At 50.4% G+C, this 19,192-nt stretch overlaps 1 protein-coding gene across 1 annotated transcript in view; it reads left to right on the forward strand.

The window, feature by feature from the left end:
* Positions 1–14,995: 14,995 nt before the first annotated feature.
* Positions 14,996–19,192, forward strand: part of NHERF2 (NHERF family PDZ scaffold protein 2) — a 97,198-nt gene continuing 93,001 nt past the window's right edge. Inside the window, exon 1 of the mRNA XM_054041411.1 lies at positions 14,996–15,664. Within this exon, the coding sequence (XP_053897386.1) occupies positions 15,455–15,664 (210 nt within the window). The 5' untranslated portion in view covers positions 14,996–15,454. The remainder of the gene's footprint in view (positions 15,665–19,192) is intronic.

Genomic DNA, 19,192 nt, shown 5'->3' on the forward strand with positions numbered 1-19,192 from the left:
GCCACATAAAGCCCTATAAGTGCTCAGGGCTGAGCCAGGAAGCCGGCCCACCCTGATCCCAGGCTGAACCTGGGGCGGAGCAGTTTCCTTTTCCCAGTCTCCCTGCCCCCTCGCAACGGAGAGCAACCTCCACCCACAGGGCAGCCTGAGCCTGGTGCTCAGAGCACTGGAGACCCTTTGCGTCAGTGGTGGGCAGGGCCCCGGGATAAGAATCAAAAGCTTTCAGAGGAACCTGCCCAAGTTCCCGAAGGGGCCCTGTGTCTACACGCAAACAATGTCTGCAGGGCCCTTAAAGTACAGTTGGAGGAAGAAAACTCCCCAAGGAATTTCCTCTTCTCTGACTCTGCCCAAGCATTGCCCAGACCAATTCCTTACCCAACAGCGTGTTGCATCTTGCCCGTGTGGGCCTGGGTGTCTCACCGGGATGCTGGCCCTTTTCCCTGCAGCCCAGGGTGGCAGTGGTCTGCAGGCATTTTGGGTGCAATGCCTTGGTGAGTCCCAGTGACAATGTGACCCGCACAGAACTCCCTCTAACTAATCTGGCTCCCTCTCAGCAACCGCCAACCATGGAGCTTGAATCTTCCTCTTGCCCTGAGTGGCGGCTCTGGTAATGTAACACTAGGGCAGGGCTGAGGAACACTGGCAGGCATCAGTGGGTGCAGGCAGAACCGCTGTGCTGTGTTGCTCTGAGGCTAACCAGCCCCAGGGCTGACAATGCCCTGGCACTAAATTCACTTAGGGCAATTAAGAGACAATTGAGATAGCAGGTAGGAGTCGCAGAAACCACTAGGAGAACTATCTCCGCAGTTCCACTTTGCCCATTTCCAAATTGGCCAGGCCGCTGATAAGATAACAGCAGTTTAGACTCAGAGCAGTGCTGTGCAAACAGGCAAATTAAGCCCTACAGGATACATTCCACTAGCGGAAGTTAAACTGCGCATTTAATCAGAATGCTGCAAAAGCCTCTTGTCTGACAGGCCTTGGGGAGGAGGCTGAGTGAATGTCCCTGGGGAGGCGGAGAGGGATGAAAGGGTCTTTTCTGTTGATCCAGTGCCTTGACTGACTGGCTTACATTGTCACCTGTATGACAGCTCAGTGTTGCTGGGGGGCTGCCATTATAGAACTGTACATTTAATTAATTGCTAGACCACCTAGCGCTGTGTCTGAGCATCTGTCGTGCTTTAAATCTAAAGAAATGTAACGGAAGGGCAAGATTCTCAAAAAGTGCTCGGCTCCCCCTGAGAGCAATGGGGAATTCCCAAAGGGGGGGGGGAATTCCCAACCTCCCCCTGAGAGCAATGGGGAATTCCCAAAGGGGGGGGAATTCCCAACCTCCCCCTGAGAGCAATGGGAGCTTCTGGTGCAACTTGGGAAATCTGGCTGCCTACTTGGGTGCCTGAATGGGAACTGAGCACGGAGCTGCTTTGAAACTCTGGTGCTCTTATGTTTCCCCAGGCTCTTATGGGGGCTGAGAGCTCTGGAGTGAAGTCTGGGTGGGGGTGATAGGAATGACGGGGCGTGGGCTGGCTATTTTAATATGTGAGACAAGGTGGGTGAGGTAATCCCTCTTCTTGGCCCACCTTCTGTTGGTGGACGTGCTTTCAAGGCTCAGAGCCCTTCTTCAGGTCTCTATTTTAATCATATGTTTAAATATTGCCTCCTCCCTCCCCCCAAATAACAGGAACCCAATCTCCATCTTTGCTGTAGTTGGCGGCGATGACTAGAGAAGCTGCTGAGAACCTGCAGCCTTGCATTAAATAAATCTCTACAAACTCCCCTGGGCAATAGTGTGCTCCTCTCACATGGGGCAGGCGACTCGCTCGTGCGCTGCTAGATTGGATTTCAGAATTGAATCTGCAGCCTATTTTCTCAATTCTGTTTTTAACGGCCAATAGAAGGTGCCTCTGACTGCTCTAGCCTGGCAGAAAACTGCCTCTTGCCCTTTTGGGAGCTTGCTCCATTGCCATTGTGCTGCCCTTCTGCGGACAGAAGAATTGCTGCAGTGCTCTAGCAGAGGCTTTGACGCAGTGGCCTAGAAAAGCACTCGTCGGAGATGGCAGCACTGAGATGGTTTTCCATTGGAGCGGAATATTTTCTACAAGGACAGACCCTGTGATATTTATTTTTCCAGGTGTTTCACAAAAGAAAATGTACTCCGGTCCATGCCCCTGCTCAACTACTGTAAAAGATGTGCAGAGGCACTCCTGTCTGGTTAAGAATTGTGGGCCTGATTCTGATGACACAAGCACTGTTAGGGCGTGGAATTACAGCCAGTCAGAAAACTGCTCTGGTAAAATTTTTTTGTCAAAAAATGCAATCTTGTTGCAATTGAAATGATTCACACGACTGTGTTGATTTTGATGAAACTTGACAGGGAAAAAGTCCAAGCATTTTGGTTGGAATATCATTTTGATTAGTTTTGTGTTGACTTTACAATGTTTAGGTTAACATTTCAAATATTATTCTATCAATGCAGATAAGTCCCAATAAAATGATAGTCAAAATGTTTTGATAGTCTCAAATGGAATTATTTGGGAATTTGTTTCATGGGAAAGCTTGTTCAAAAAGCCTAAATTTCAGATTCCCCCTTCTCCCCACCCCCATGTTGGAATTTTCAGCAGAATTTCCAGCTCCCAGCCAGTGGAATTATTAAAGCAATAAATGCTGTTTTGGAGAATGTGTCTCCCTTTGTATTGACAGTACACAGGGCTGTCTTTGAATATTGCATTTGCTGCTGTGTTTGAAGCCAGCTCACCTGTCATTCCCACCTCCCTGGCCTTTGTGTTCGTGCCACTGTAAACAACCGTCTCTGCTTCATGAAGCTACCGGCTCGGCCCTGTTTTACCAATCCAAATGAGTTCCTTTGAACCCATTAGCAGTTGGCACTCCAAGGCCCCAGCAGGACATTCTCTGTATCTAGGGCCACGTTGTGTTTTCCACTTAGTCTCATTCACTTTGGTATGAATACTTGTGTAGTGAGGGGATCACAGTCAAATAATCAAGTATCTCTTCACTTCCCTAGCAATTGTCACATCAGTCTGTCCTCTACCCTCCCAGTTCATATTCTGCCTACTTGGGATGGATCCCAGTGCTCCAGACTAACACCGCTACCCCTCTGATACAGTGCTCTTTGGGGATTTGAACTGGGTATTGTCCGTTGGTGAAAGTCCTAAACTTACCCGGATGGGGAAGCTCTACAGAACTGTTCAGCAAAATGAGAACTAGGATCTCTACAGACTATTTGAACAATGTCTGGGCATACTAATCTCTCTGCATCAATCCTATAGGTTGGGTTAAATAGCCTGCAGAAAGGATAGCCTCCTCTATAGAGTTTGAGTTGATTCTGTAGAACCCTGTTGGTTTTCATCTCCATTCAGTTCTATAGGACCTTCCCAGAGGTGAAGGCGGAAAGCTTTACAGAACTTGTGTCATGGTTTGGATGAAACTGAAGGGCTGTGAAAATTATCGGGGGCGTTCTGCTCTCTGGCACACCAGTGGAAGCCCATTCAAGGCCGCAAGGTTCCATCTTCTGTTACGTCTTCCATCTGTTTCTTTTCCTTGCCAGAGCGGAAGCTGCTGTGGTGAAATCCACAGGCAAGCGAGAGCCCGAACCTGCTCAGGAGGATCTGGCCCAGGGAGCGCACTTGTGGGCAAGCAAGGGAGACTTATTCAAAGCCAGCTTTGCACTCCCCTGCTCCTGGGTTGGCTGCGCTAATTTACTCCAGAGCGAGGGGCCGAGAGGACAGCTGGACGTCACCAGGGAAGCCCCAGGGCTGCTCCATTACCTGGCCATGCCCCCTATGCCAGCAGCTGGGGAAGTGACATTGGCGCGGTCTCAGTGCCACTGGAGGTTCTCTGGGCACTGGGGGGATCCACCAAGGGTGGCTATGGCAACACAAGAGTTGCCTTGCTTTGGCAGGGCAGAATCTGGCCTGTGATGTTTGTGGAGAGGCTTTAACCCCATTCACCAACGTACAACGGCATCTCCGCTCCCAGTGGCTGCTTTCTGATGTCCCCAGTTTGCTATGTTCTGAATTCACTCCAACAAGCACCTGCCAGCTACGGGTTTCACAGGCAAAGAGAAAATCCAGGCCAAAGAGGATGAGACTGCAAAGGATCCAAGATAACCGGGATCAGCCCAGCTCATCTGCTGCTTCCACTTTAAACCCCTCCTGAGCCTCTTGTATGTATTTCTGCCATTTCTTTATTCAGAACCAATTCGTTCCCTTGGCTCCGTGCGGTTCCTGCCTGCTGGACTGGGGGCAGGGCTTCTGGTCTGTTTCTTTTCCTTACAAGAGAGGAAACCGCTGTTGAGAAGATCAGCATGAATGAATGTCGACTTTCTCATTGGGTGACAGCCGGCCGGTCTCCTGCACTCCCCTCTTGACTGGGTGTGGTGTTGTTTTTCATTGTTGCCCTGGGGATTAATTCTCTCAGCACTGGCTACCCAGTTTCTGATGTGGGGGCCCAATTTCTGCTCTCAGCGACACCAATTTAGGCCCCAATTCAGCAAACAGTGTGCTGAACTTTTAGCACCTGCTGAAATGGATCCAAATTCTGCTTTCGCTTGTACTGTGTGTCTGACTTGCCAGGATCAAAGTGTAATAATAATTTCTACATCCAGGGCAGACATGGAACCCAGGGGTCCTGGCTCTAACCACTCAATACCGATACTCCCTTAGGAGCTCGCTTAGTAGCTTTCTTTGTCTCTCTTCCTTCTATTTGACTTGGGCATCTCTGCAGGGCCGGCTCCAGGCACCAGCTTCTCAAGCAGGTGCTTGGGGTGGCCCCTCCGGAGGGGGGTGGCAGGTCCAGGTATTCGGCGGCAATTTGGCGGACGGTCCCTCACTCCGCCTGGAAGCGAAGGACCTCCCGCCGAATTGCCACCGCAGATCACGATCGCGGATTTTTTTTTTTTTTTTTTTTTTTTTTTGGCTGCTTGGGGCGGCCAAAACCCTGGAGCCAGCCCTGCATCTCTGGTGTTGAATGTTCTCTCCTTTTTCTTCTCTCCCCCATTCTAGACCAGTTCCTAAGTTCGGCAAACCACCCCTGAAATCAGTGGGAGTTTTGCCTAAGAACTGAGTGGAAATGAAGGGTTCAGTGTTGCATCCCTTATTCACCCTGAGTAGCAATGATGCAAGAAGTCCTATTAAGCTGAATGGGATGGCAGGGTGAGTATGTGTCCCCGCACTTTGAGAGGCAGTATGAGCTACACTGAACTGGGACACAGGAGCCCTGTTCCTGGCTTGGCTGTTGGGAGACCTGGTGCGAGTCACTGCACCTCCGTGCCTCAGTTTCCCCATCTGTAAAATGGGGACAATGGTACAGGCCTCTTTTGTAACGTGCTTTGAGATCTATGGCTGAAGAGCTGTTCAGGGTTTGGTCCCACACCAGATTTTGGGCCCAGCAGATGGCAGTGTGTAGTAACTTTCCCTGCTAGATACACACACTATGCAGCCCAGCAAGACACAAACCCTTTGGCCCAAGGACAGCAGAAGACAACGGGGATGAAAACATGGCCTGCTTTTATTCTAAAAATCACCCTGACGGCTGGGAATCGAGCTGCTGGAGAGGGTCTGAGCAGCAGGCCCAGGGCTAAGCAGGGATAAATGCTCTCTGGAGTTTAGGGCCTTTTTCCAGGTCTGGGCCTTTTTGTGTGACCAGCAATAACAAACAAATGATTGCAGCATTAGGCCAGCTTCAGTCCTCCCTCAAACTCCAGCCTCTAGAATCACCAACCCTTATAAAAGGGAGAGCACTGCTACCTCCCAGGCTCCCCGCCTGGCTTCTAGACAGACGCTTTCCCAAAGCACACAGCCCCATCCGCCGAGATGAAGAAGCCGGACCTAGCTATGCTTTAACTGCACCTGCCTCAGATCAGAACCGGCCTGGGGGGCTCTAGCGGGACTTCACCACAAGTGCCCCACAAGGCTGTCTGGCCCCAAATCCTCCTGTGCCAGAGACCAATGGCCCATGGCTGGTGCTGGGGGTCCCTCTCGTGGGCACCCTTCCCTTGCAGCTCAGTGTGCTGGAGGCTTATGCAGACTTCAACACACATGAAGCCACAGCTGGTACCTCAGTCCATGTCACGGAGGGTGATACTGGATAGAGATGACTCAGCTGGCAAGCAATCAAGTCCAAAATACACCTCTACCCCGATATAACGCGGCCTGATATAACATGAATTCAGATATAATGCGGTAAAGCAGCGCTCCAGGGGGGTGGGGCTGCGCCCTCTGGCGGATCAAAGCAAGTTCGATATAACGCGGTAAGATTTTTTTTTTTTTGGCTCCCGAAGACAGCGTTCTATCGGGGTAGAGGTGTACTTCTCTCAATGGCACCCAGCCATCTTGTTGACTTCAGTGTGACTGAGAGGAGAACTTGCTGCCTGGGCACTGACAGAGGAGTACAATGAATAAGAGAATTCAGATATTCAGGGAAAACAAAAGTTGGGTACACCCCAAACTCCCAGTGACCTCAGTGGTTAGAGTTCGGCCTCCCACCTTCTCTTCCCGACTCTGCCACAGGGACTTAACAGCCTCCCGGAGTTTTGGCTGTAGATAGCACTGATCCTTCCTTCCTCTGAAAGTGCACGTGAACCTTTCCTTCTGGAGTGCATGAGAGGCATGCCGTGGGGTCGTGGCAAGGACTCAGTGAGATGAGCTTGTCCTCTTTGGGCTCCTTGGAGTACAAAATGGATGGGCTAGGAGAGCCATTCCTGCAGTCATTTGGGCCCGGATCCTGAAAGACATTTAGCTCCTAACTTCCATTGAAATCCACGGGAACTAGCTGCCTGAGCACCTCTTGAGGACTTTGGAATATTTTGGCCTCCTTGCCAGGATGCTAGAACAGGGAGGATGCTGACTCCAGGGGAGCTAATGGGATTCTGCACAACAAGTGAAAGGAATATCCACGTTTCCGATCATTCACCTGGGAGTGTGATTTCTCTCAGTGGATCCCTGGGTCTGGGCTCAGTGGGTGGGGTGGGGGACAGAAGGAGTAGGTTGGCTGTTTGCTCTGGTGACAGTTGAGAGAAGAAAAATGGGACAGGAAGCTGGGGAAGTGAAATGCAGGATTCTTCCTGCCGCACACGACTCACTTCCACTTGTGCCTTTAAAAAAGATAATGCCCCAATACACTGACAGTTGATAGGAATCATTCTCCACTTGCCTGTAAATTTATGGAGCACATCTCGCTAGGGTGAGGCTGTAAAATTGGGCCTGGATGCGGCAACATCCACCAACCAATGCCCAGACCCTGAAGCTGCCCAAATGGTCAACCCATTGGGTCTCACAGGGTCTGATTTTCACGTGTGTAAAAAATCAGTGGTGTATTCATGTGCTCACTTACCGTGACTGTACCCGGACAATAGGGAGCTTGTACAGACACATAACCAGGCTGTGTGCACAATCATGGCAACTGTATGTGCAAATTAGGTACAGAAACATGTTTATGTTTGCACACCTGTCCTTTAGAACACAAAGCCTGCTAAGTTTACATCTTGTGTGTTCCACAGTTGAGACACCAAACAAAATTCTCTGGGGCGGTAGGGAGCCACTCCCTAGACTAAGAACCTGCAATCCAGTGGCTGGTGTGGGGAGATTATCATGCTGACAGGGCTGGGCCCTTTTAGGAATTCCCCCTGGCTGAGTTGTGCTGGAACTGTTGCAGCTGTAGGAGCTACAGGTTGGAACAGGAGACTGGGAATCAGGTTACTAGCCTCCGTGTCTGGCTGACATTTACCTGTGAAATGAGGTAAGAATCGCTACCTCCCTCCCAGGGATGCTACGGACTTAATTCATTAACTTTGCAAAGTGTCTTGTAATGCTTGGGAGTTGCAAAGTAATTCTTCCTGAGGCTGTTTCTTGCATTCGCTCACCATGAGCTGAGAGATTCGGCGCCTGTACTTCCCTCCCTGACTTTGATTGTATTCGTTAGTCCCATATAATTCCCAGGGTAGGCAGTCAGGTTGGTTGTAATCAATACGCCCTAACGTTTCTGGAATCTACAGAACAATGAGCAAACCCATGAGGAGTCTGGCATTGGCTCAGGGAGGAAATCGGGTCAAACAAAACTTCGCATAATCTCCAAGTTAGGGGGGAAAAAACTGAGGCATGAACTTAACTGGCCGCCAGTAAAAAGCCTGTCTCGACTGTCTCTGGAAATTTCCATATCCAGGTGCCCCTCCCATCTGTGTTTGCAAGTAGAATTGTATGGAAAAAATTGTTGGAGGCAGTGAGACTAAAAATTGCCTCCCGGGTAAGTTTCTTTTCACACCCCAGGTATGCAAATAGTGTTTGTCCTAGCTCAGCGGAGCGTTTCCACTCCAAAGATGTACCTGAAGGTTAAGTGAGCGAGTGCATGGTGGATTACAAATACTAGAGCAAGTGCTCCCTGTATAACTGAAGGACAAGGGAAGGGATCCTCTCCCCATGCCTGCAAGGAGTACTGCGTTTGTCTTGGCTGCAGTTTCTTTGCATTGAGATCTTTCCATCCTAACCTCCAGAGCAGGTCTCCGGATGCAGCATGGATGAATGCAATAACTGTATCCAGGGTGAAGGTACCAGGAATTCAGAGTGGTGACTCTGCTTAACAACCCCCCTGGATGGTGTACCAGGGCAATGGTGGTTGTGGGGTGAGGACAGGGGATGGGGCTCTGCAATGTAACCGAATCCTGGGCCAGTCACTTCTCTGTGATGCCTGAACCCCACTCCCAAAGCTCTGACCATAAGACCCCATTGTCAGTCGGTTGTCCAATCATGCAGCAATCAATCCTAGTCCTGGCCAGGGCCTCTCTTGAACAGAGGCTGCCAGTTCCATTTACCTCAGTGGTGGGATTGTGATGTTCTCAGATGAAAGACTGAGTCCAGCTAACTTACTTACCTTTTTTACCTCCTCTGGGAGCTGAAACCAAGTCCCGGGAGCTGGGCGGCCAGTGGAAGCCACGGAAGATCCCCACCGCAGCTCAGCGTCCCACCAAGCCCTCTCTGAGCTTTGGTTTCATGGCAGCTATTTTGACCAGTGTGGTTTTTTTGGGTAGCACTCTGGGAAGAAGGGGCTTAAGTAAATGAAAGAGAAGCTGAGACAAAGAGGGTGAGATCAGGAGCCTGGAAGACAAATGAGGAATGAATTCTATTGTATTGCATGGACGGATGCCATTTCTCAGTTAGGTTTAGATGACTTCTCACCATGGCCTGAGTCACACAATCCCCCCCCATGTGCCACCGTGTACAGCCTGGCAGTGACATCTCTGAGGGCAAGTGGCCGGCTCCTTTTGCTCGACATCAGGCTGTCTATTAGCATGCTGCTAGATGACGAGGGGAGTGATGACACTATGTGCTGTGGCAGGTCAGATTGTGTGGGGCATGGGGACCCTATCCTATCTCCTAGAACTGGAAGGGACCTTGAAAGGTCATCGAGTCCAGCCCCCTGCCTTCACTAGCAGGACCAAGTACTGATTTTTGCCCTAGATCCCTAAGTGGCCCCCTCAAGGATTGAACTCTCAACCCTGGGTTTAGCAGGCCAATGCTCAAACCACTGAGCTATCCCTCCCCCCGAGCAGGGGGGGCTAGGCTGGTAAAGCAGGTGCACAGCTGTCTAAAAGGGCACAGCAATACTACACAACAGCAAACAAAGAGGAATCTTGTGCCTATTGGGAGCTGCAGCTGGAGTGTGAGAAGGGCATTCTCCATCCTGACATTTCAGCCAGGCCTCCACGACTTGCAAAAATTACCATGGGCACCACATGATGTGGACCCTACATTCATATTTCCTCTAAAGACAACACAGCGCAAACTCCCCCGCCCTGCTGGAGCACTGGTTAGATACAAACCCTAAGGGAAGCACATCCTCATTTTCCCCAGCAAAGAGCTGAGAGAAGGCATGGCCAGGGGTGGGGGTTCGGGTCTAATATTTAGGAAACTGGGGTTCTAGTCCCAGCTTGGCCTCTAACCCCTGGTGGAGCTTGGGATTAGTCACTTCACTTTTTGGTACCTCTTTTCCCCCCATCCTTTGACTGTCCTGTATTTAGATTACAAACTTTACCGGGGGGCACCACTTCTGTGTTTGTACAGCACCTAATACAATAAGGCCCAAACCGTGCTGCCACGGTAATAAAAGGATTGAGCAGGTTCACATCTGCTTAGCTTATGAAACAGGAGGTGCTCACAGCCTTAGGCAGCCTGTCTAAATCCACGCCGCACTTTAAAAATATATAAAGCATATGCCTAACCCTTCTTCTACAGGTTATTCTACCTCTATACATCTACCCCGGAACAGGCTTACAACTTAATATTGCCTCCCATCCGGCTCGAGAAGAAAAGACTGTGCAGGTTATGAGCTCTCTTCTCATTGTACAGGTTCCTCCTGCTGCAGAAATAAATCAATGGCCTTTCTCCAGGCGCTGAAACCTCCTGAGGCTTTTGCCTTCTTGAAGTTGTCTTAATCACCAGCCACAGCCTGAGTTCGGGTAAAACGAGAGACCTGATTAAACATTGCTCCCAGGCTCCTCCCAAAATGGACACCTGAGCTGAGTGGGGTTAAAGGGTTTAATACTCGTAGAGAACAACAGCCAGAGAATCATCCGTGTTACTCTGTACAAGGGTGTTCAAGAACATGAAGCAGTGACCCTCCTTAGAACCCGAGTACAGCATGTACGGGTTCCTCTAGGCTGGCCCACTGCCCTAGAGGTGTACCATCCGGGCCCGGGACACCCACAAGTGCCAGGGGTACCCAAACACCTCTTGATGTTTCCATCAGACCGTGACTCCAGCGCATTGTACATCACCACCTGAAAACAGGACAGGAAAACATGGGACTACCTGGGAAACTTAAAATGGACAAACGTTGGCCAGAGCAAAATTTACAATGGAGGGCAAGGAATAAACAGGCAGCTCACAGCCCCAGGAAAGAGGCGGCAACAGAGGAGCTGAGCCCTTGTACGAGCATGAGTATGAGCAATTGAGCAAAGTGCCATGTGCACGGGGAAGACCAGCCCCCTGTCCTCGGGAATCCTCGTTCACCCACTGCTGAGATGGAGTTTGGTGTGTAACAAGGGTGAGTTATGTTGACAACACAGGGGTGTAGGTGATGCCCAGCTTTGGGGTTGGGAAGGAATTGAATTGAGGGGCATATTGGCACTTTGGACCTTTTGATTTCTGTGAACATCCGCCCTTCCTGCCTTTGTCTGTGTTTCCTACCCCCACGCAGAAAAACAATGCTGCTTAGCATTTATAGCATACTCCTCATCCATAGATAGTAAACCTTAGCTGCTTCCTCTGCTTTGCACTCTATTGAAAGAGGAGGACACGCAGAGATTCAGTCATTTGCCCAAGATCAGAGCAAATCTAGGGAGAGCTAGATCTTAGGCCTCGTGATTCCCGTGGGACCTCTTTGGGAGAAGATGGACAAAAGGCGGTCGTGCATGAACTTTTATTTCTACCAGTGTAAGTAGAAAAAGAAGGCAAAGGACAGTGAATGGATTATCAACTTTTTTCAGGCCACCTTCTGTTTTCAGAGACCATTCTTAACTACGCTCAAATACATATTCCTACTCTACCTTTTTTAGAAAACAAGTAAGCCACTGATTTTTGCTGGTCCCCAGAGCAGTGGTTTAAGGTGGGCTATGCTGTATATTCTGTAGGAAGCCCTGACCATTATATACTAGGAAGCCTGTCCAGCAATTGGAATATCTTTCAAGTGTCAGGCTTTTTATCCTGGGTGTACATTGCATTAATTATGCAATAGTCTAAAACCCAATGCAAACAGAGTTTAGCACACGGGTAAAAGTCTATGTAAGTGCTTAATGAATTGTAATAAATGAATTCTAAATAAACCGATTTGCTTTGAAGCAGATGTCAAATAAAAGTAGCTTCAAATTCTGCTAAGCCAAAAAGCATAAATCTACTGTAAACTTCCCCCCCCTTCCCTCCCCCTCAAACGAGACTTAAATATTTACCCAAATCAAAGAACTTAGAAATTAAAATGCAAAACTCCAGCTGTTCAAGGGCTATTGAGTTCTAATTGTGGCTCTGTTATATTCAGTTCACTGAAGGCAGCAATTCCATGTTCAAGTGGGGTTTTTTTGCGTGGAGATGGGGGTGAGGGGGAATGTAAAATAGGATTGAAATCTAGCTACTCCCCCTAAGCACATTGCAAGATCTTCTTGAGCCTGAAGGCATTTCTTTCTCTATAGTGTTAAGATGGTCATTGACTCAGGAATGATTTCAGGCTTTTTCCAGCTCCATTATAGAAACATGAACCTTTCCCACCAATCACAGCGCAGGATGCCCCAAAACTCAATACACCTGTATTCCAAACAGATGTTACTTGGGGCTGAAGAAGCCTCCCCTGCAGATTAGAGTTTAACAGGGCAGAAGAAAAGGGGCACTTAGGGAATGGGTGAGGAGCACTTGGGACATTCCTAAATGCAAGAAGGAGGGAGTGATAGGCCCCAATCTAGCAAGGTATTTAAGCAGATGCTTAACTTCAAGCATATGAAGTCAGTGGAACTATGCATATGTTTACAGTTAGGTACCTGAATAAATAGTTGGCTGAACTGGGCCCTTACCCAAGTCCTCAATTCACAGGAAATTCTTCCTCCCGGTGCTACCTGCACCCAGCCTGTACCAGCAGCAGCAGGTAAAATGAGATCTGCAGGAAGATGCCTCGCAGTATGGGTAATGTCATCTCTGATCTAGAAACACTACAGAAAGGGAGTGGCACAGAAACAGGGGTGGGTCCTCCAAGTGTACTCACAGGCGTATTCCTACGTGTGTGAGCAGGGATGGCTCATGGGAGCAGGGTTTGCAGGATAGGGCCCCTATATAGCTGTTAAGGTTACGTACCAGCAGCTGTTTTTCAGAATCTGTGGCTCAGGTATTGGTCGGGTTGTTCGATGACAGCACGTCATCACTCCAGAGAGAGGCTCAGGGAAGTCCTCAGGTAACACAGTAAATCCCAACGTTTCCAGACTCTCTCTGGCCTGCTTTCACATCATTCAACGGCTTTGTGCAAACAGGCAGAGAGAGATTCTTCTGCAGAGCAGCGGCTAACTACAGAGCAGCAAGGTCTGATGACAGCTGGCATATTGCCAGAGGTCTGATGCACTTCACGGGTTAAAATGCTCACCACAAAGACACCGCACATAGAGCGATGAGGGGCTGAGCGCTGAGGTTGGGAACTGAAATCAGCTGCACTTGTTTCCTTTCAGGCTGATGGCATCAGGGGGAACCTCACTTTAAGGAAATGATGTGCCTCCCATAGACTTGATCAGAACAATATTCATTGCCACATTATTTCCTCTTACAGTTATAGCAAGATCTTAGGTTAGATATGCGATCTGGACTGGCAGGCTTGATCTAGAATAATAATGTAATCTATTCCTAGATCGCCACTTGCATAGATGTGAGGAATCTCTTTAGCTATCTTTCTACTGCAAGGCCCCTCATCACTGTAGTATCTGTCCTAGTTCCTCAAAGGTGTTTGGGCTGTTACTTGCACTGAAATCAATGGAAGTTAGGAGTCTAAATACCTTTGAGGAACTGGGTCTGAATGCCTATGGAGAAATCTGCCCTATCCAATGATAGACAAATAAATAGGCTCTGGGAAAGAGATGCTCTTAGTATATGACCAGAAGGAAACTTCAGCTGCACCTGCTTTCAAGCCATGGGCTTGTTCAGCACCATCTCATGAAACAGAACCATGCCAGCCTCCCAGCCCCGCAGGAACCTTTAAGTAAGCTACAGCCCCTTAGGGTGACCAAATGTCCTGATTCTATAGGGACAGTCCTGATATTTGGGGCTGTTTCTTATAAGGCTCCTATTACCCCCACCCCCGTCCCGATTTTTTACACTTGCTATCTGGCCAGCCTACAGCCCCTGGGCCCTTTCCAGGTGTGAGGTTGAGTGCAGAGACCAGCCATTGGGGGATAAGGTGCTGTTGCATCTCATGGGGGTCAAACACCAGCCTTTGCTTGGAATGGGCTGGGGAGCTCTCTCCCGGCAAAGACCAGGCAGAGTCCCATGTTGGCTGTTTTTAAGGCCTGATCCAACAACTCCCACTAAAGTCCAATGGGAAATCACCCTACAAATCCATTATTTTAGTTACTTATTCACCACCAGTTTTGGGACTCATGTTCTCTGGCCTCGGCTACCCCTATCCTCCCATTCTTTGTACAGCTAGATCACTGGACCGTTCTTGCCCTTATGTCTGATTTCCTCCCTGGGGTCTGCAATCGCATTGAAACCAGCTGGCTTCCCTCTTGGATACGTTTAACTGGTTCTGGGTGGCACGTTGACACCTGGCAAAGGGCTGGAATGAAATACAGACTAGTTTTAATCATGCCCTTCACAAAGTGGTTTTCACCAAGACTCAGTGATTAGCTGGGCCTCTAGCAGGGCCGGCTCCAGGCACCAGCAGGTGCTTGGGGCGGCCGCTCCGGAGAGGGGCGGCACGGTCCAGGTATTCGGCGGCAATTCGGCGGACGGTCCCTCACTCTGCCTGGGAGCGAAGGACCTCCCGCCGAATTGCCGCCGCAGATCGCGATTGCGGCTTTTTTTTGGTTTTGTTTTGGCTGCTTGGGGCGGCCCAAACCCTGGAGCCGGCCCTGGCCCCTGGCATGATCAGCAAAGAACTCACTAGGTTTTGGAATGAGGGTGACCCAGCCAGACCTCCCTGCCCCCCTATTTGACATGACCCAGGTGCGCCCCTCCGACGTCCCATGGGAGGGGACGGGACTAGCACCAATTTACACAGCGCCCACAAGAGCATGAGACAGATAGGCCAGCTTTTCCCCTGCCCCGAGGTCTAGGCTGGGTTGCGGTGGCCGGATTATTTTTTTGGTGGGGAGTCTATAGTAATGCCCCCCCCCACACACACACACACTCCCACCCCAGCCAGCTCTGGAAGGTTCCGGGTTGCATCAGGGGGAGGTGCCCTGGTCACATCTGGCCTCCAAGCTCTTCCCCCGGCTGCAATGTCACTGGGAGCCGTAAGCAGCGGGGAGGAGGCGCTGCAGCCCCAGTAACGGCGGCGGGGGCCGGAGCAGTCAAAGCCGCGGGCAGGAGAACAGCCGCCCGGGTCTGCAGCCGAGTCGGTGCGCCGGAGCCGGAGGGGCCGAGCGGGACACCCGGGGGGCTGGTGCAGGGGACCCCAGAGGCGGGCGGAGGACGCAGCATGGCCCCGCTCGGCGGCGGCAGCAGCAGCCTGGCTCCTGCCTCTGCGCCTCTCCGCGCGTAAGGGGCCCCGTCTCGCCAGGTGCGCCGGAGAGAGGCGCAGGCAGGGAGCGCGCCAGCCGCCCAGCACCGCCCCGGGGCCGGGGAGCTGCGGCCACTTGTTCATCCCGCCGGGGTCCCTCAGCCCTGCGCCTCCAGCTGCGGCGCTCCGGGCTCGGCGCCCGGGCACCGAGGTTGCCCCCGGGGAGCTCCCGCTGCGCGCGGCTGGAAGGGCCCCAGCCATGGCCAAGGACCCGCTGAAGCCCCGGCTCTGCCACATGATCAAGGGGGAGACCGGCTACGGCTTCCACCTGCACGGCGAGAAGGGCAAGAGCGGCCAGTTCATCCGCAAAGTGGAGCCCGGCTCCCCGGCCGAGGCGGCGGCGCTGCGCGCTGGGGACCGGGTGGTGGAGGTGAACGGGGTGAACGTGGAGAAGGAGACGCACCACCAGGTCTGCAGGGGAACTCCCGCCAGGGGTCTGTCGGTGTGGGGCGGGGGGCCGTGGACAGTCGGTCGGTCTGGGGCGGGGATGGTGGGTGGGTGGGTGCGTGGGCAGGGGGTTCCTGTGGACGGTCTGGGTGGCTGGGTGGGTGCTGGGGCAGGGGGGTGCCCGTGGATGGTCGGTCTGTCTGTGGGAATTGGGGATGGTCTTTTTGTCCGTGGGTGGGGTGCTGGGGTAAGGAGCTGCCCATGGACAGATGGTCTGTCGGTGGGGTGCTGGGGTAAGGAGCTGCCCAGGGACAGATGGTCTGTCGGTGGGTGCTGGGGTAAGGGGCTGCCCAGGGACAGATGGTCTGTCGGTGGGTGCTGGGGCAGGGTCTAACTCATATTGGATCCCTCTGTCTGTCTGACTGGAGAGCTGGAACGAGAGGTACCGCCAGGTGACAGCTAATCTGGGGTTGAGCAGTCCAGCTGTTTGCTAGTGGGTTTCAGCTGGAGGTTGGGCGTGGGGAAGCCAGAGTGACATGGAAAGTTTTTGTTAATAATCCTTAGCACCTGCTTTTCATCTGCTGTGTCGCCTGCTGGTGGAATGAGGTGCCCTGATGTTGGGTCATTAACTTGTTTCCTGTAATTCCTATGGTTCACATGCCCCCTGCTGCCCCCACTTTTTATGTATTAATATTCAGAGAGGTTAAAGTCGGGAAAGTCCTATCAAGTCGCATCTAACCCACCCCCTGCTGGTGCAGGATTGTTCCCTACATTATATTTCCTAATGCTGTGTCCAGTCTAGCAACAAGGCTTTTTATTTAGCTGTAAAACGCAGAGCCCTACACTAGCAGCTTTGAATTGGGTTGTCCAGGTGTTGTTTTTCTTCTGGGGACCTGTCAGTGTCCGGTTTGGTCACTAAAACTGCTTGTGAATTTACGATAAGACTCTGAGTAGCTTTCCCATTCTCCGCTGGATTTTCCAGGCGAGTTTCCAAGTGAAGCTAGCATGATGGAAAGTGTCTCTCTTTGGGTGATGGTTCCTGTACGACAAGGTGGATAGAGTAATTCACACAGAGATAAGCAGTTTATTGGGGGTAAGATCCCTATTGGGACAGGGACCAGAACTCTAACCCTGGTGAGTCTTTCCTTGACTCTTCAAATGGAGCACGGAGCCTGCTACATAGGCCTGAAACCTCCTTAGTTTACACTGCTCCCCCGGCTCCTTGGAAGGTGTCTTCAGGAATGTGCTAAAGTTGGGGGGCGGGGGCTGGCGGAGAAGCTAGGAGGGTGATCCTCCCTCTGAATGTTTGTTTAAAAGCTTCCCTTTGCCAAATGACCAGCAGTAGATAGTACAGTAAAATAGGTTCCCACGCAGTTCTAGGTTTGCTCTACACAGCAACATTATCTTACCATGTTGGAGCACCCAGTGTACCCTCGTAAGTTTCAACGAGGACAGTGTGTTATAGCATGGTTGGTCTTGTCTGTATGGACAACATCTGACTGCGCAATAATCATGTTATGTCCCTGCCAAGACCAGGCAAGGTAGGAAAGAGCAAAGGGTGTTGTGACATGGTCAGGGCATTGCTGTGACATAGTCAAACACTGAGTTGTAGGTTTCAGAGTAACAGCCGTGTTAGTCTGTATCTGCAAAAAGAACAACAGGAGTACTTGTGGCACCTTAGAGACTAACAAATTTATTAGAGCATAAGCTTTCGTGGACTACAGCCCACTTCTTCGGATGCATATAGAATGGTTCCATTCTATATGCATCCGAAGAAGTGGGCTGTAGTCCACGAAAGCTTATGCTCTAATAAATTTGTTAGTCTCTAAGGTGCCACAAGTACTCCTGTTGTTCTTTTTGAGTTGTAGGTGAACAGGTTCCAGCAGAAAGTAGCTTCTGAGGCTAGGACATGAAGCAATAGAGTTAAATTGCAGCAAGGGCAGTTTAGGTTGGACATTAGGAAAAAATTCCTGTCCGAGTAGCTGAGCACTGGAATAATTTATCCAGGGATGTTGTGGAATCTCCGTCATTGGAGGTTTTTAAGAGGAGGTTAGGCAAGCACCTGTCAGGGATGGTCTTAATACTGCCTCCTGCCATGAGTGCAGGGGACTGGACTAGAAGACCTCTCCAGGTCCCTTCCAGTCCTACGATTCTGTGATTCTGAGCATGGTACTGGGAATCGGGTGACCTGGGTTCTATTTCTGACTCTGCCAGTGACTCACTTTTTGACCATGGGCAAGCCACTTCTCCTTGCTGCGCTTCTCTTACTCCCGATGCAGTCAGTAATGCTTACTGACCTGTGTAAAGTGCCACGGCATCTACTGATGCAAAGACTGTGCAGATGCTCACAATAATTACTATTCTCACATAATTTATACTTGCATTCACTCCAATTTACTTTGGAAAAAGAATGGCCAGAAACAAGCAGCTTCTAGCTTGAATTGGAGATCTCTTTGCTTTTCAAGAGCCTGGTGCTTTCGAGTCCCATTTGGGCAGTTCTTTTGTCTATCTGTCTAGTTGTCAGGGCACTGCAGGGTTGAATATTTTAGTAGCTTAGAGCATATGGCAGGCGCCTCCCGTAATAATTTCTATGGGCAGCCTGGTGATCTGTCGTCTGCATGCTTCATGGACCCAACAGCACTTTGGAATTAGTGGGTCTCCGTTTTTAGTTGCCGACAGTGAGTCCTAAAGATATGGAATGACTGACTGATTTGCTGAGAGATACAGAGCCATCCCCAGTAGTGGTGCAAGCAGTGGTAACGCCATTAAAGTGCTATGTAACTGACACCCCGCCAGGACATGGCTTTTATTGTTTAGTCGTTAATTAAGCCAATGCTGTGGACCTGAGCACCCTCTGCAGAAGTTAACACTTGCCCCTCCAGTTATATTTGGAATGGAGTCAGGGTACATCTATCGCTCTGTTCTAATTGCTGGGTGGATGAGGGTGTTCTTATTACATACAGAGCGGTGTTTCACGCCAGAAAATCGTCAAGACTTTGTATACTAAAATCTGATGTGATGGTGAAGGCTGATTCAACATTGCTGAGGCATCAATTTCATGTATGAAATGTGTGGGCTTTTCGGTTGGGTAGGTCAAGTGAAACTAGAGACACTTCATCCTCTTCATGTTTTCTTCTAAGCAAGGCATAATTAACCTCTGGAACTCACTGCTACAGGGTATTACTAACGCAGATAGCTTAGTATGTTCCAAGAACGATTCAACATTTATATGAACTGAGTTAGCATCTGCAGTCACATTAGCTGGGATGACATTACACAGGGCTGGGCTGCCAATCCTTATGCTTCAAAACAATACGCTGGTAATTTTCTGGTGGTCAGGAGAAAACTTCCTCCATGACAAAGTGCTGAAAAAGTATGTACATTGTGGGAATGTTACACCATATGTGTCGGACATTAGTTTCTGTTGATGACAGGATATTGGACTCGGTGAATGGTTGGTCTGATCCTGCTGGGCTTTTCCTGTTCTCTTAGGGACATCAGCCTTGGAGCTAATAACAGGTTTATGCCTACATCTGAAACAGCCAGGAGC

Source organism: Malaclemys terrapin, chromosome 10 (assembly GCF_027887155.1).
Source record: "Malaclemys terrapin pileata isolate rMalTer1 chromosome 10, rMalTer1.hap1, whole genome shotgun sequence".
Classification (NCBI taxonomy): Eukaryota; Metazoa; Chordata; order Testudines; family Emydidae; genus Malaclemys; species Malaclemys terrapin.